We start from the raw sequence: 17,083 nt of genomic DNA on the forward strand, positions 1-17,083 counted from the left end.
CTTACTGAGTTCCCGTTTTCTCTTTCCATCAGGCTGTCAACAAACTGGCTGAGATAATGAATCGGAAAGATTTTAAAATAGACAGAAAGAAAGCTAACATGCAAGATTTGAGGAAGAAGGAGAAGGAAAACCGAAAGCTACAATTAGAGCTTAATCAAGAAAAAGAAAAGTTTAATCAGATGGTAGTGAAATACCAAAAGGAGCTCAATGAAATGCAAGCGGTAAATTATTCTTTGTTTTTGTCATAGTATGGAAAACTCTCCACAGGAAAAGAATTTCAGTGAGGCAGATAACTAGACAACAAGTGTAAAACTGTACTCATTATCATTTATCATTCATTTCCCCTTTTGAAATTCCTAACTGTATGAGTTACTGATACTTCTTTAGTCTTCATAATGTAAACGTTGTAGCATATAATTTATATAGTTTATTTCGCTTCTAGATAATCTACTTCCCCCCCCCCAAAAAAAATGCAGTTTAATCCAACTACAATGCATTGCTACATCTTGATATTTAACTATTTTTGAGAAGATAGGAGCACTTCTATTAATAATGCCACCAAATTAATCTAGAGAGAGGTTTGGGGAAAAAAAAAAACTCACTTTAAAATACTGTACTTTGCATCCATATTTTTGGTATCATGATAATTGTGCATGCATATATAAATACAGCAACTAGCAGAAGAATCTACATACAGGAATGAGCTACAGATGCAGCTGGATAGTAAAGAGAGCGACATAGAACAACTACGAAGGAAAATTCTGGACCTCCAGCAAGGAATGGATTCTACCAGTGTGGCAAGTCTTCAGACAGATGAAACAGATGGGAATCTTTCAGGTAATGGGGAGGTGCCCGTGAACTGTTTGACTGTGTGTATGCCCATAGTTTTGGAATGTACAGTCCGTTATTTATTTTCTATCAAACCATTTGCTGCTCTTTCCTTTCTTTCTATATTGCATCTCTGCTTCTGTTGTGTTTTTCTTACCTCACTCCCTTGACTCAGTGGCTCAATATTATCTTTTTTTTTCTCATTTTTGTAGAAAGAATATCTTTACATTTGTCACTGCTGCTGTATGATTATAATGAATGAAGTGTGCTATAGATGAGAGAAATTAGCGTTTCTGCAATGTCAAAACTGCATCTTATCTCTTGAATACAAAATTGCCTTGATCATGTTTGTTCTTAGTCATGTAATCCTTTGTGACAAGTGCCAAGAGTTACCTATGTGAAAAACAGTATCAGAAATTTCCCTGATGCATGTGTAGCTGCAAGGAGCAGTAATAGTGTTACTGACCGAGTCGATGTAGTTTCTGGCTTCACATTTTGAAACCTGCTGTTACACTTGATAATGATTTCTTTTTTTGCAGTGCTTGAAGAGTACAGTTAGGTATTAGTTTTAGTTAGATGATTTGTTTCTGTATCTCCACATACAGAAAAAGTGTTAGCAATAGTAAGATGTGCGCAGCCATTCCTGTGTTTTAGAGCTAGATTTATTTTTTGCGTAAGATTATGTAATTATTATGTAATTTATTATGAAATTCATAATAAATATGCTCATCTAATAGATGTAGCCTGATTTTACTGTAGGAAAGTATATTGAGATATATGAAAATAAAATAGTATTCCAGGTATTTTAAGACTTCAGCGGATGAGTTATAGGATTCAAAAAAAAAAAAAAAAAAAAAAAAGTGTCTCCTTGGCTGTTAATGCACTTTTGCCGCACAGATTTCCACATACTACAGTTTGCCCAAGGATCTTAAAATGGTTACCTATCTGCTGGCAGGTTACAGGCCTTACTATAAGTTCTTACCTATTATGTAAATCCATACTGTGCTATTTATGCAGAGATAACTTCAACATGTGCAGGCTTCAGAAGTCTTTGTTCATGTCCTATTTGTGTCTAACTAGTCATTCAATTTTTTGAGTCCTATCTTGGCTTTTCTGTATTAGGGATGCAAAATAGTAATTTGGAGCTTCTTTCTAAAAAAAAAAAGTACAGCAAAGTTATCAGGCAATAGTTTTGAGCCTATTTTTAAAAACTAAGATTGGAGGTTTCTTCCTTTTTAAGACAAGACATGTTTTCTTAATTTCTAGTTGGAGCACTAAAAAATACTACTCTGGTGGATCAAATATTTGTGAAGTGTCCAGACGAGCATTTGTAGTTATCTTAGCTAACTCTGCTAAGGGAAATAAATACACTATAAATACCAGTCAAGACAAGCCTTTGTGGCAAGGTTGGAATGAAACCTTGCCTACCCTCTCAAGGGCACATTTGGGTCCAGAAGAATGTTAGCTCTGTTGTGAAGGAGGACATTCAGAGCCTATTAGTTTCAACTAATTTGAATTTGCTTGCTAAAATAGATTTGTAGTAGGCAGAAAAGAATGTCAACCAATTCATTTTGAATAGCTAATCCACTCTCTACTTTCTTTACTATTATTTTCAGAATATACTGAAATAGAAGTGAATAGAGCAAAATACTCTACCAATACGTGATGCACCTTGTAAAACATTATTATGTTGTTATGTTATTGGATTTCTCTAAATTTTCTAATGCTGCGGTTTCCCTGGATGTATTTTTTTTTTCTTTTAAATCACATTAGTCATCGCTAGGTTTTTAAGGGTAGTTAATCACTTTACTTTGCAATTGAGGACTTCAGCTTCAAAATATTTCTAAAATTTCTGACAATGGAATAGGCTTTTACGTGTCTGGATATGTGCTTAGAGCTTGCTTGGCTGTACTTCACATAGAATTATCCCTTACAGTAGTTTCTTTTCACATGAACATTTGTGAAGAATGTTTCATTGCTCTGTAGTATTGAGTGCTATCAGTTTTTGAGATTATTATAGGGAATGTAATACACATATATGGTTATATTTCTCTAACACACTTTTTGAGAAGTCAAATTTTTTGATCATTTTTCGTTGTTTTCACAAAATTTTCTTTGACTGTAAGTTTATATTTATGAAGTCAAGTTGTTTTTTTTTTTTATTACAAAAATTGTAAGCTTTCTTACCATGTCGTACTAAGTTAATGGTATCAGGATAGATTCCCGCTGCTGTTGCCTGGTTTCCTAACTTTAAAAATATCTACCAAGAAATATAAATAAATTACCAAGATCAATTTTGTCTGTGATTTGTGTTAGATAGCAGAGGGCTTAAGTTTCTTGTGGCATTTTGTGTCATTTGTTGTTACTTGAGTAGTTATGTGGTAGGAAACTGTTATTACAAAACTCATTAGAAAATTTTTCACTGAAAATTGAATAAAATGTTTGTCTCTCATTCTTTATATCTAGTTGATTCTTCCTGCATTCCTTATTTATTTGTCTTCTATGCTTATCTTCTGTGAGTAATGAGACACCTGTATAGTTTTGCTTGCTCTATTGTGCGCTTTTTTCTTTCCCCTCCTTGGAAAATGTGGGTCTGGTTTGTTTCACTTGCTGCCTTTTCCTCCTGAGTATTTTCATATACTCCCTCTGAATGTCAAGTGATATTTACATTAAATAAATCTCTCAATCCTCCTCCATCTAAGCTGTAACACGTTTTTAAAGCGAAGTCTTTCCTGCTTGGCTCTTTGCAGACTATTTCATATACAGTGTTAGATGGCGGCATCAAGGAAAACAGCTTTGCTTTATTCTGCAGGAAGTGTATAATAAAGTCCTAGCTTGTGATGAAGCATGAAATAAATGCTTATATCTTCATTTTATTTAGCTGTGCTATTTATTCTGCTTTGCTGACCTGTTAGGTAATTGCCTATTGCAGCATGTAGTACATTTTCCTTTCTAGTAATAGTTTGCCTTCTCTCATTCTCTGTTGTTGTTATATGTTTAAAATTACTTAATACTTTTTTCTTTTTCAAATAAAAAAACAGAATCAAGACTTGAAGGGTGGCTTTCAATACCAAACAAAGGAAATATAAAGCGGTATGGCTGGAAGAGACAGGTACAAGTGGATTTTTTTTTTCTTTCCTTCCCTTGAACAGTTCTTTACCATATGGTGATGACAGTATTAGTTTTCCTGCTTGCATTTAAGAAATGATGAAATTGAACAATTTGCAATAAGTGTCACTTCTTCAGGGAAAGAATTTATCTGATCTTCAAGCTTGCCCACTGCTCAGTTTTCCTAAGATATTACCGGTGTATTTTGTAAGATATTTGTACTTGGAATGATACTTCTCACGTGTTGAAGGAATTTGAGTTACAAATGTGTACATCTTCCATACAGTGAATCCCGGTGATATGATTTCTTAAAACAGTTGAGGTTCAAATCAGTGAGACTGTAGTGAGGGGCCATGGTGCCTTGCATGTGTTTTCCACGGGCCAGACTATACTGCGTCTGAAACAGAGCTGGCCTCTGCAGGTGCTTCTGTGCCAAATTCTGCTGCACTTCCAGCTTACAGGAGAGTGAAGATGCACAGCGCCAAATACAGCATGCCCACATTGGTTTAAATTAATAGGAAAGCAAAATTGTGTTAGCACAGTGATTTGACTGATGATGTCTGAGTTAAAACTTCAGTTGCTGCATTTCTGAGGTAAACATCAGTAGTACTGATGGTTTTGCCCTGTGCCCCCTGAGTCATTTTGCTTGTGCCAGAAAGATGTGCATGTGGAAAAGACTCATCTGAGAAGAAAAAAGACTTAGGTTATAGCTAAAACATAGCCCAAGCTAACATTAGAATGAATCAGCCATAGGTTCATCTAGAACCTATTTTGTGTCCCTAATGCCCTAATGAAGATGAAAAAAAAAAAGAAAAAAAAAAAGAAAAAAAAAAGTCCATTTCAGATACCAGTGTAGAACCAGAACTTCTCTCAGAATAATTTTTTTGTATAGTCACAACAGGAGTGACATTGACACTGCTGTAAGCCTTATAGGTGCTTTTTTTTTTTTTTTTTTTTTTTTTTTTTGTGAGGGTTATATTTTCCTAGCACCAAAACTTGCAGCAGTTTGTGGTGACCAAATTCCCCCTCAGTCAGAACTTGCATTTGTCAGTATTCCTCTTAATGCCTTATGCTTATGTTGAGAGGCGGGCGTGCACGCATGGAAGGCAAGGAGAGCATTCGCTCTCTGCTGGAGCAGACCAAGGGAATTCCAGGAGCACCAACTCGTTTCTCTTCAGCGCACGCAGCTACGCGCGGTGCTGCCGCTTGGCCTCCGCTCCCCCTCAGCAGGCCCTATGCTCAGGAATGATGCTCCGCTCCACCAGCCAGATCCCCCGCCCAGGGGCTCGGCAGGGGCAAATGCCACCTCCCGTAGCCTGTTGGGCTGCATTCCTGCCCTTGGGACATGCCCAGATGTGGCGGGCAGCTGGTTCGGCACGTCCAAACGCTGTTCTGGGTGATGGCTACGGCAGCCTCCGAGTGCAGGCTGGGACGTCAGGCTGAAAGCCCCAGTGTAATGAGTAGGTCCGGCCTGTCCTTGTAGGAGTAGTAAACTCCATTTACTTGGATTGCCAGTACTGGTACTGTGCAGAAGCCCTTCCGGCATCTGCCAGTAACTGCAGCTCCAGGTGGGCTCTGAATTCCCTTTCATCTTTTCTTCCCCTTCTTTGTGAGTTATAATTTGCCTCCATCAGGAGCCGAACACAGACCAAACAGTCTGGCTTTTGTAATTCCTCTCTAATACCTCCTACTTTTTGATATTTTGTTTCCAAAACAAAGGACCCTAGCTCTGGCTTGAACAAGGACATTGAACTGGCAGCTCCCAGGGAACATGGACAGTGACACGTAAAAGGGGAACGCCCATCTGTTTCCTCCGTTTCTGCAGACCCTTCCTTTACTAAGTGCATTCCTTAGAATTCCATATATTCCATATGCCTTTGGAACACAGACATTCTTTCTTACTGCCAGTGTGATTTTGCTCTGTTTATCTCCAGTCTGTTGCACAGAAAGTGTAGGAAATAGGTTCTCCCAGCTCCAGCTAGCTCTTTTAGGCAACCACTTGGCACAAAGTACTAGCGAGTCTTGAGAGTCTCTAGACTACAGGAGATGTTTACAGTCTAACCAGCATGTGAGGGATTCTGCACTCCAGGAGTCACTCGGTGACGCAGTGATTTCATAGCAGCATTTAAGTAGCATCTGACCTTGGCGAGTTACCTGTGTAGATAGACAGACTTCAAGAATCTTTGCAAGCGTTTTGGAGCACTACCACGACCAGTACGTTGGTAGTTTTGATCATTGCAGCTGTAGCATTATACAGATGTCAGTAGTATGGCTGTCTGGATGATAATTTTAAAATTTCCTGTTACTGTTTAGAGAAGAAAAAAAAAAAAAAAAACTTAGTTTATTCAGACCTTTTATGTGCACATGGGAGTAGTGTGTGATAAACGTTGCTTTTCAAAATGCAATTTTAACTTGGTTTTACCCTTTCTTTTCCCAGTATGTTGTGGTGAGCAGTAAAAAGATACTATTTTATAATGATGAAAAGGACAAGGACCAGTCTAATCCATCCATGGTACTAGACATAGAGTAAGTAAAGCTACTGTTAGTTTGGGATGCAAATCAAGATAAGAGCCTTGTTTGTAAAGAGGAATGATTAAAGATCTGGAAATGTGGAATAAAAATTCTACAAGTACTTTTCAACTTCCTTTAGTATTTTGGATGCAGGAATTGCTGTTTTGTTTCTTTGTCCTATTACTGCTGAAAGCTAGAGCAAAACCTAAACCTGAAATAGTGTGGCACAGTGCTGTGAGCTAGTCTGAATTTATGGAAGTGAAGAATCTTGTTGGCACAGAGAAGGATGGGAGATAGTGGGGCATATGTGTTATGCCTCATCCTTTTATGACTGTGTTCCCTATTATCTGTGCTGGCTGGCTGTATGGGGAGGTGAGAAGCCACAGTTCTCTCCCCCCAACACTGCCTGTAATGACTGATTTTTCCAGCTGCTTTAGCAGAGAGGTTGTAGAATCTCCTTCTCTGGGGATATTCAAACCCGCCTGACTGTGACCCTGTGCCACGTGCTGTAGGTGTCCCTGCTTGAGTAGGCGGGTTGGACTAGATGATCTCTGGAGATCCCTTCCAACCTCAGCCATTCTGTGATTCCTTAAGGGAGTTATCCTGAGTCATTTTGCTTGTGCCAGAAAGATGTGCATGTGGAAAAGACTCATCTGAGAAGAAAGACTTAGGTTATAGCTAAAACATAGCCCAAGCTAACATTAGAATGAATCAGCCATAGGTTTATCTAGAACCCGCTTTGTCTCTCTAATGGAGATGATTAAAAAAAAAATCCACTTCAAATACCAGTGTAGAACCAGAACTTCTCTCAGAATAATATTTTGTATAGTCACAACAAGAGTGACATTGACACTGCTGTAAGCCTTATAGGTATATGTTTTTTGAAGGTTATATTCTCCTAGCACCAAAACTTGCAGCAGTGCGTGGTGACCGAATTCCCCCTCAGTCAGAACTTGCATTTGTCAGTATTGCTCTTAATGCCTCACGCTTATGTTGAGAGGCGGGCACGCACGTGTGGAAGGCAAGGAGGGCTCTGAACCCAGCAAGTGCTTAAGCTGCCAATAGCTGTTAATCAGGAGAAGAATCATTTTCTTTTTGAGCTGTTTTTATACCCTTTTTGTAAACATCTCTTAAAGGTAACTGTTGAAAACGGGTTGTTGGGCTGTATGGACTTAATGGTTTTGACCTGGTATAGGATGTTGTTTGCATTGTGTCTTGCATTGACTGTTCATCAGTTTATAAGTTCATTTAGTAAAACAAGTGTAGTGAGTATGCTTCATAGATTTACTCCATTCAGGCTTATTTTGTTTTGGCAATAATCAACTAGAGTTCCCAGTGTTTTGAATAATAGTTTGAAAGCCTTTTTCACAAGGATGTCTGCTGAGATGGATCTTCAGCCCCTTATAAGTTTGTCCACTTTACATGCTGTGACATGTTTTAGTCTTACTTAGGGAGACAACATCTATATGGTTTATGAATTCAGTCATAAAAGTGAATTTCTAAAGCCATATTGTAGCCTTGAAGTATACGATATTGCTTGCATGAACAAGGTTTATTTATGCGAATATCAGAGCAATTTGGAAACTATGTTTTAAGACCTTATGGCCTTTGAGTGTTTTCTGAATCTTGTTTCTTTTAATTCTAGTAAGCTGTTCCATGTCCGGCCTGTAACTCAAGGAGATGTATATAGAGCAGAAACTGAAGAAATTCCCAAGATATTCCAGGTAAAAAGAAGTGAAATATTTCTGTTTAACTGTCTTCACAGAGCTAAGTGGCTTCATTGAAAATGCTCAGAAATACGTGGTGTTTCAGCAGTAACGTGGTAGTATTCTCTTTCAGATTCTCTATGCTAATGAGGGGGAATGCAGGAAGGATTTGGAAGTGGAATCAGTACAACCAGCAGAGAAGACAAATTTTCTAAATCACAAAGGCCATGAGTTTATTCCAACGTTATACCACTTTCCAGCCAACTGCGAGGCCTGTGCCAAGCCTCTTTGGCATGTCTTCAAGCCCCCTCCTGCCCTGGAGTGTCGAAGGTGCCATGTAAAGTGCCACAGAGACCACTTGGATAAAAAAGAGGAATTAATTGCGCCGTGCAAAGGTATACTCGTGTTTTTTGCATCCTGTATTCTCTGCATTTTTATCCAGACTTGCTAAATCATCAGATGCAAACAAAAGCTCTTAGTCTAAAAGTGTTCTAGTCTATAAATTCGTATCTTAGGTTTGAAAGGGGCAGTTAAAAGAATAGACCATTAAGGTGGGTTATGAAGAGGCTGGGTTATGGGAGGCCTTTGGTGGAGTAACTGGTGCAGTCCTGCTGCAGACCCTGAGAGCACAGGAGTCCCAAAGGGTTGTGCCCAGATGCTGAGCAGCTTCTCTTTACACTTTTTTCAAAGTGGAATATTTGGGGTGGATACTCTAGAATTCAGTCATAAAACACAACTTTACAGTTTATTAAGACTGAAATTAGTGTGAGTTTTCTTGCTTCTGACACCAAGATTAGAGGAATGAGAATTTTTATAGAGAGATTAGTAAAGTATAAATATAGACCTTTCCATTATAGATGCCTGTGTGGATACCAGTGTTCTTCCCAGTGGCACAGTTACCATTTCATAATTCTTAATCTGATGATTTGTCCTAGTTTTCATTGAATCATCTTCCTTCTTTTACTTACAGTGAGTTATGATGTAACTTCAGCAAGGGATATGTTGTTATTGGCATCCTGTCAGGACGAACAGAAGAAATGGGTGACTCATTTAGTAAAGAAGATCCCTAAGACACCACCATCTACTTTTGTTCGTGCTTCTCCTAGAACTATGTCTACAAGATCCTCAGCAAATCAGTCATTCCGAAAAGCTGTTAAAAATACTTCTGGAAAAAATAGGTGAGAAATAAACTGCAAAATCTTTTGAGCTTAACTCAAAAATCTTTTATATAAATCCTATTTAATAGGATTGTGTGTAATAATTCCCTAGTCAGAACTGTGGAACTGATGATCTAAATCTTTGTTCAGATCATCAGAGACAGAGGGTTTCTGTTGTAGATTCACCCATTCTTTGGGTCTAGGAAGCAGAACAGAGATGGCAGAGGACTCATTAATTCTTTGAGGGGAAAAAACTGTCTGTGACTGGGCTGCCAAGGCGTGTGAGGGCTTGGTTGAGTTTTTGTCTGTTGAGGGACAAGGCCCAGCAGATATTTCAGCAATGGCATTGAGCTGCAGGGGTGATCCACATAGAGGCAACCCTAGATTGACCCACGGTGTTTTTGTATAATCCAGAAATCTCCCGGAAATGGGGACAAAATGAGAAATTTATACATCAGTGACTCAGGATTTTTTGTCTGAGCCTACTGAGAAACTTGTGATTCTCAGCCCGTTGTAATGCCATTTCTTTTGGTATCAATGGCAACTTCGATAACCCACCCCATCAGTTGTTTTGGCAAAGCTGTTGATGAGCCTGCGCATTAAGCAGAGCCAGATTTTAAATATCCCCTTTTTTAAACACTAGGTTTCTGTATAGTTTCCATATGCAGTGTGCCTCTTGCTTTCCAAAGCCCAAACAGCTGAGGGGAAGGCAGACTGGCCTGGGAACAAGTGTCTCTGTAGGAAAGGAGGCTTTCTGGGTGCCCAGGCTAGCAAAACAGCTAAGTGCAAACTTTGGCCTTCTAGATATGCTCTGTTTTCCTTTTCCCCCTGCCTCCAGCTGGTGCCTTGGAGAGGTGCAGCCTGTCCTCCTGTGGCAGGTGGGTTGTCCCTCTGCCTGCCCCATGCGTGCCATGGGGCAGTACTCCTTTGAGGGCCTCCTAGATAGTGAGTTTGTGTGAAATTTTCAGGATAAATTTTACTACGAAATACCTGCTTATAGGATGTGTTCTATTATTATGTGTAAAAGAGATTTCTCATCCTCAAGTGTGAGGAATGCTGGCAGTGAAAGGAAAATGCATTTTTATTTTTGTTGTGGAATATATCCAAGACTTCTCTTAAAGACTGAAATAGGGCTGGAAAGGATTATTTCAATAGACCCGCTAAGCGCATCTCTAAGATGCATTAACTGGATCCATGTAAAACAACACTTGGAAGATCAGCATCCTGACAGTAGAGTTCAATAACAGAGAAATGCTTCTCCTCAGTTATTGAGCATGTTACTTCTTTCTTCTCTCTGCCCTGCCAAACCATGCCCACGTGGAAGTCGCTTTTTAAAGGCGCTGCGTAGTTATTGATTTCACTTTTAGCTTTTTAGGGTGGTAATCTAATCTTTCTTTCTTTTTACAAAAGGCTGCTTGAACACCATTCTGAGTCTGCTGTTCTTCCATTTGCACTTGCCATGCCCTCCGTTAGCTGGAATAACTGACTGACTTTTTTTTAAAGCTCTGTGGCATGGCTTGTCTCTGATTTCTTTTGGGCTAGATGGGGGTCTTCAGTCAAGACATACTGCAGTCACTGTTCATACGGCCCTGATAGACTGAGGAGGAAATTCTGTCAAACACCGTCACACTTTTTTTTTTTTCTTTTTTAAAAAAGCCTATCTTAATTCTGCTTATTTCAAACCTTTTTTTTCTTTTTTTTTTGTTATTTTTGTTATTTTGTTGTAGTGCCAAAGGCATAGTGCACCTTTCTGCATCTTTTGTCAACTCTCGCTTGGCAGATTACCTTGTTAAACTGATTTTATTTGCCAGTCCAGCAGTGAATAAACCTAGGAATGCTTCCTCCGAGAGAGGAAAAAGAAAGGAAGGAAAAGAAACAATCTGACTTTTTCTCCTCTTAGGGGGTTAAAAATGATTCATGGGATGTCAGCCTGCGCCCTGATATCACTGCATGTTCCCTTTCATCCACCCATGAAAGAAGTGTGAATTTATTGTAGCAAAGTTCATCAGGCTTTTAGAGAGACACTTGAAGAGTAGATGATTAAATTAAGCAGCTGTTTTGTACAGAATATTTAACTGCTGATGGTGCAGCTGTGGATCTGATTTGGTAGCCTGCTGCCACTGTGATGGAGGAGAGGCTTTTACCTCCCTCCTGCTCCACGGTTCTCCCAGCTGTTGCTCCTGGGCAGGGAGGCTGGAGACGTGAGTAGAAGCAGCCCGCTGAGCAGCACGGTGGGTGCTGAAGCTGAGGAGAGCTAAACAGGAGCGTGTTCACACGGAAGCAGGGGCATGGTAGAAGGAAGAGCAGCGGAGGGATCAGTAGGTCCTTTTCCCTACAGGTAGCAGCGAGTTGTTGCTCGATCATCAGCCCTCAACTCCAGGGCCCTGCTTGTTTTCCTTACCCTGACCTTTTTACCTCAGCATGTGGTGGAAGAGGAGCCATGATATCTGTATGAAATATATGCATTTAACTTTCACCAAGTTTTAGCAAACATGCACTAGCCCTATGGAGCTGATCGTTATACTCGTTTTCCATTGATTGTCTGTTTTCCTCTTTGTTGCAGCTAACCACCTGTACAGTGCTTAATGGAACCTCACGGGATGCGGTCTGAAAACCAGGGCTTCTTTAACCACACAGCGCAGCGCAGCCAGGCCGTTGTTCCTTCCAACGTCACTATCACAGGCTTCAGGGTTCAGATTGCTATTACTGTCTCCTCCTTGCTTTGGCACAGAAGCACGCTGAGGGTGTTTAATTGCGGGTTTGCCTAAAGGTAGATTAGATTAATTATTACTGTGTAATGCAAGTTAAAGCAGATACAGCTTAGCTAGGTGTATGAAAAGGTGCTGCCTTTTTGGATTAAAAACAAACAAACAAAAAAACACACACAAAAAAGCCTGTCAATCATGATGAAATGCAGCCAACTCTCTTCGTATCAGTGAAAGACAATGACTGTTTACCCTGTGAGGGGATATTTATATCCAGATGACCATATGAAACTGCGTAGAGGAGGAAGGTTTCTCAATGAGAAGGACTGCAATTGCTTTCAAGACCCAAAGTCGTGTTCTTGAAGACTGCAGAACTAGCTTAAAAATGAAGCCTTATCACTTGAACTTCAGTGCCTTCACTGCAGAGTTCTTAGCAGCCTTAATGCTAATCACCCACTATGGAATGGATCAACAAAGTGTTAAATATTTTGTGTTATGCTTTACGAAACACTGATTCAGCGAATTTGTAAAGGGGGAGGACAATAAGTAATTGCATTTAATCTATGCATTTTTGCCAAGCCATACCGAATTATTTTATTCTTAGAGGCATTAGAAACTAACAGTAAAAAGAACCGAGTTTGGAAGCATATTTTGGGGTACATCATTTCTGTAACTGTATAATGTATTGCCTTACAATTTTAAGTGATAACATACATTAAGTTAACAAACATTTAAGAAATGTATGCACTGTTTGAAATGTAAATTATTCTTAGATCACTTTACTGGGTTTTTACATTGTCATTTTAGTGCCTTGAGATAACTGTATTATTGCCATGTCAATAAATGTAGAATTCTAAAACTAAACAAAGGAAACCTGTAAAAAACTATTGCATATCAGTGGATTTTATTGAATTCAATTGGTTGAAGTATCGTAGATGCTAGATACATTTTCTAAATTAAATACTATCTTTGAATGACAATTCCTCTTACAAAGAAAGACTGCTCCAGTTCTTAAGGCAAGAGGCAATGCAAACAAAAACATGTAACACCAAACTGCAGGTAATTCAGGAATTTTCAGGAAACGCTGTCAAACTCTTGCTTTGTAGCGGGAATACATTCATGGTATGGGCAGTATGGTTTTATTTTATTTTATTTCTTAACCAAATACCTCCTCAGTAATTTATAATGGCTTTGCAGTTGTGTATTAAATAAGAAGCACTGGAAAACTGATTCGTCCTTAGGACGACTTGCATGTTTCAAGTGGTATTGAAAGCCGCACTGATGGATATGTAATAATAAACATATCTGTTATTAATATGGTAATGACTCTGTGCTCATTTAATGAGAAATAAAGTAATTTATGGAAGGACCCTTTTGAAAATGACTGGCATGGTGTTTTCTCCTGACTGCAGTTTATACTTTGTAAGCGTCCAGACATCACAAGAGACTCCAGTGCAAGGCTGCTTTTCCACCTTCCACTGTGTGTTACTGGCTACGTGAACAGCCCCAAAAACTCTTTTACTGATTCCTTTCTTAACAAACAAAGTCTTATCTCGTTATTCCAGGTTTTGTGATTGAAAAAAAAAAATCCTGAAGAGTGTTAGGAATAGATAAGGACTGCTGGGAAGAGGGAAGAACTATAGGGAAAAAATGGATTTGTTTCACAGACTGCTAAAGCTGTATGGAAATGAGAGTAAGCTGAAATTCTACACTTGTTTTTAAATGCTTGGGGGAAAGAATAGATTTAATGAAATATAAAATGATATTGACTTTGCGTGGGGTAAGTTGCAACTAAAATACTGTAATAATAAAGTCTAGACATGAAAATTACAGTTTGTGTTCTGATAAACAGATGTGGGCACTTGTTTACTATAAGCAAGATGTCTATCTACTGGAATAGGTACACTTTTTCAAATGTTTTTAGTGTTTTAAAAGGTAATTCCTGCAATCTCAACTGTGCAGACAGGTATTTCCGGTAAAATAAAACAGATTTTTCTTAAAACTTTAGCAAACCATCAGCTTGGGCACTCGGAAGGAAGACACTTGTTCCCTGCTATGTTCACTACAGCTCCACCTTTTCATGCTCTTATCTCCCTTTGCCTCGCTATGACCCTTGTGATTTATCTCCTACACGATTACTTTACCCAGCCACACCTAATACAGGGCCAGGGCCAGGCTTCAGGAGATGTGACGGTATGAGGCAAACCAGAATGATTTTGTTCATTTTGGTGAAGCTGTGGAGAAACTGAGAAATCAAGACTTTTCTGCCTAACATTGACCATTTTTGGTTGATTTTCTTTTTTCCATTTTCTATTACTGTAGGAGGCGGAGAATGATCATAAAACTCATCTTAAAAACTTACAATTTTTGTGTGCCCATGAGGGACATGGCACTCCTTTCCCTTGGCTGTTTTCCTTGTGTTGACAATCCTTTTTCCTATGCTTGTTTTCCATTTCCTTTAATCAGTTTACAAATGATCACTAGGGCATTGGTGTGTGACCACAGCATTTCTGGTGCCATACAGCCTTAAAAGATACTGGAAAAAAGGGCAGAGAGACTCCGATTGAAGAGAATTACAAATTCTTTTCTATGGTCTCGACTACTTCCTTGTGTTGTACTTTGGTGCCTAAAGGAGAATAGGAAGACGGAAGCAAGGACAAGGTAATACTAGGCTAGGGAATCCATCAGCAGAAACATTTACTGTTCTTAGATGGAAAAAATTATTCGGCCTGTACAGTTTTGGTATTATTTGAATAAGTCTGTAGAAAAACAGGCCTGATTCTCTCTCAGGTTTTGTACCTCTTTTTCTTTTTTTTTTTTTTTTTTTTTTGCTTATTTTTCCTCCTGACTTTCTAAATTAAAATGGGCAAATCAAGAATTCAGATCATTCTTGTTAATTTTTATCACCAAACAGGACTCCTTTGACACCTAAGTGCTACAAATGCTACTTAATTGCTAGTTATCCTAGCTAAAATCAAATCTTAAATATATATATATATTTATATTTCATAAGCAAAGTAACATTCTAGGGAGTTTTGTATTCATGATAATGAGAAGGGTATCAAAATCTATCTAGATAGGAATGGCTATGCTATGGTTTTGATTCTCCTCTTTTTTCGTTTTCTTTTCCTTCCCTCTAAAGCACATTTTTAGTGCTTCCAAACCCCCTAAAGGGCATATGTAACCTGGAGTGGGAAGTGCTAGGTGTGCTAGTGGAAAGAGTTCCTGGATTGCTACATGATTCTTCAGCCTGCCACACTGCTCGATATATCATACAATGTTAGAACTCACACCTTGTTTACATTGTATTTTTCATTTTCTTCTTATTATGACATGAATTCCAATTTACACCCCATGGTGTGCTCTTTGTTTCTATGCTCTTTATGGCAGTTTGTGTAAAGAGGAATCACAGATCACAGAATCCTTAAGGTTGGAAGAGACCTCTAGAGATCATCTAGTCCAACCCCCCTGCACATGCAGGGACACCCAGAGCATGCGGTACAGGACTGTGTCCAAGCAAGTTTTGAAGATCTCCAGAGAGGGACATTCCACAGCCTCTCTGGGCAGCCTGTTCCAGGCCTCTGTCACCTGCACTGTTAAAAAAAAAAAAATTCCTTGAGTTCCTGTGGAACTTTCGGCGTTTCAGTTTGTGGCCATTACCTAGAAGTTCTGTTGGTGGTCGCCACTGAAAAGAAGCTGGCCCCATCCTCCTCCCTCTCTCCCTTGAGGTACTTATGTCCACTGGTTAGATCCCCTCTCAGTCTTCTCTTCTCCAGGCTGAACAGGCCCAGCTCCCTCAGCCTCTCCTCATAGGGCAGATGTTCCAGGCCCCTGATCATCCTTGTGGCCCTGCGCTGGACTCTCTCCAGCAGCTCCACATCCCTCTTGTACTGTGGAGCCCAGAACTGGACACAATACTCCAGATGCGGCCTCACCAGGGCTGAGCAGAGGGGCAGGATCACCTCCCTCGACCTGCTGGAGATGCTCTTCTTAATGCACCCCAGGATCCCATTGGCCTTCTTGGCCAAATTAAAGGTAATGGTGGTGAGGTTTCCACTGGTAAACATGGTCTCAGGAAAGGAAAATGATTTAAAAATGTCTCCTTCTGGCATTTTGTTGTCTTTTATATATTTAAGTAATGGTTCATTTACTTTCAGAGCAGCCTAGGAACTTGGGTTAAGTACCTGAGACTCACGTCTGTGCTTATTTTTCTTAAAACTGTCCTTTTTGATGGTCCTGACTGCTCTTGGCCATGGTTCTCAGCTTAATCCTTATCAGTTATCTTTCACTGAGGACTTCGAAAATCGTAGCTGCCATTAGATTTGCTTTTCCTTTCTGTCATTCTAATAATATTTTCTGTTGACTATTTTATCTCTTCTTTTGCATTTCCCTACAATCCAAATATTATTTAATCCGGAGCATTTTTTTTTCAATGCTTGCGCAACTGTGGCTTATGTGCGAACCAAGCCTTTAAATAACATCTTAGCTTTTTGACACTTTACCCTTTAAATTCATATTCCCAGTCTGCTGTGCCAACCACTGCTTTAAACATTGTGAAACTGGCTCTTTTGAGACTTCCAACCGTCCATGTTGTTCCCTGGCTCTGTGTTCTGTTTGCACAAAATAAGTTTAATCAGACCGAGTACCTAGGCAACCGCTAATTTTAGGCCAGCGATGCACGAGCCAGCATACTTGGGCAGAGAGGAGCCCAATATTTAGCTACGCTTTCCTGCGCCCTGCCGAGAAATCGCTGTTGTCTTTGGCCACTCTGCCCACACGCTGCGCTTGGCGGCCCCCGGGAGTCGCTTTTCCCCGCCGCGTCACGGGCGGCTGGGGCGGGGAGCGACCCACGCAGCCGACCGGACACCGCACGGCCGTTGCAGCCGTTATGGCCGTTGCGCGGGGCGGGCGGGAAGGCGCCTCCCCGCCTCTCCGCCCTTCCGCCGCTGCGCGCGCAGCGCGCGCCCCTTCCGGCGAGCGGGCCGCGCTTGCAGCGTCATCCTCCGGGGCCGGTTTGAATGAGGCCCCGAGGGCGGGGGCGCCGCCAGCGAGCCGCCGCCGCCGCCAT

The 17,083-nt window shown here is 40.1% G+C and overlaps 1 protein-coding gene across 1 annotated transcript in view; it reads left to right on the top strand.

Moving 5' to 3' along the window:
- ROCK1 (Rho associated coiled-coil containing protein kinase 1) overlaps positions 1–13,338 on the top strand; it is a 73,789-nt gene extending 60,451 nt beyond the window's left edge. Inside the window, exons 26-33 of the mRNA XM_088527237.1 lie at positions 33–221; positions 672–837; positions 3,870–3,940; positions 6,374–6,462; positions 8,093–8,171; positions 8,287–8,548; positions 9,124–9,331; positions 11,874–13,338. Coding sequence (XP_088383363.1) covers positions 33–221; positions 672–837; positions 3,870–3,940; positions 6,374–6,462; positions 8,093–8,171; positions 8,287–8,548; positions 9,124–9,331; positions 11,874–11,877 — 1,068 coding nt within the window. The 3' untranslated portion in view covers positions 11,878–13,338. The remainder of the gene's footprint in view (positions 1–32; positions 222–671; positions 838–3,869; positions 3,941–6,373; positions 6,463–8,092; positions 8,172–8,286; positions 8,549–9,123; positions 9,332–11,873) is intronic.
- Positions 13,339–17,083: the final 3,745 nt, after the last annotated feature.

This window comes from Tinamus guttatus, unplaced genomic scaffold (assembly GCF_059628265.1).
Source record: "Tinamus guttatus ecotype Peru unplaced genomic scaffold, ASM5962826v1 Tinamus_guttatus_pri_ptg000271l, whole genome shotgun sequence".
NCBI classification, from domain to species: Eukaryota; Metazoa; Chordata; class Aves; order Tinamiformes; family Tinamidae; genus Tinamus; species Tinamus guttatus.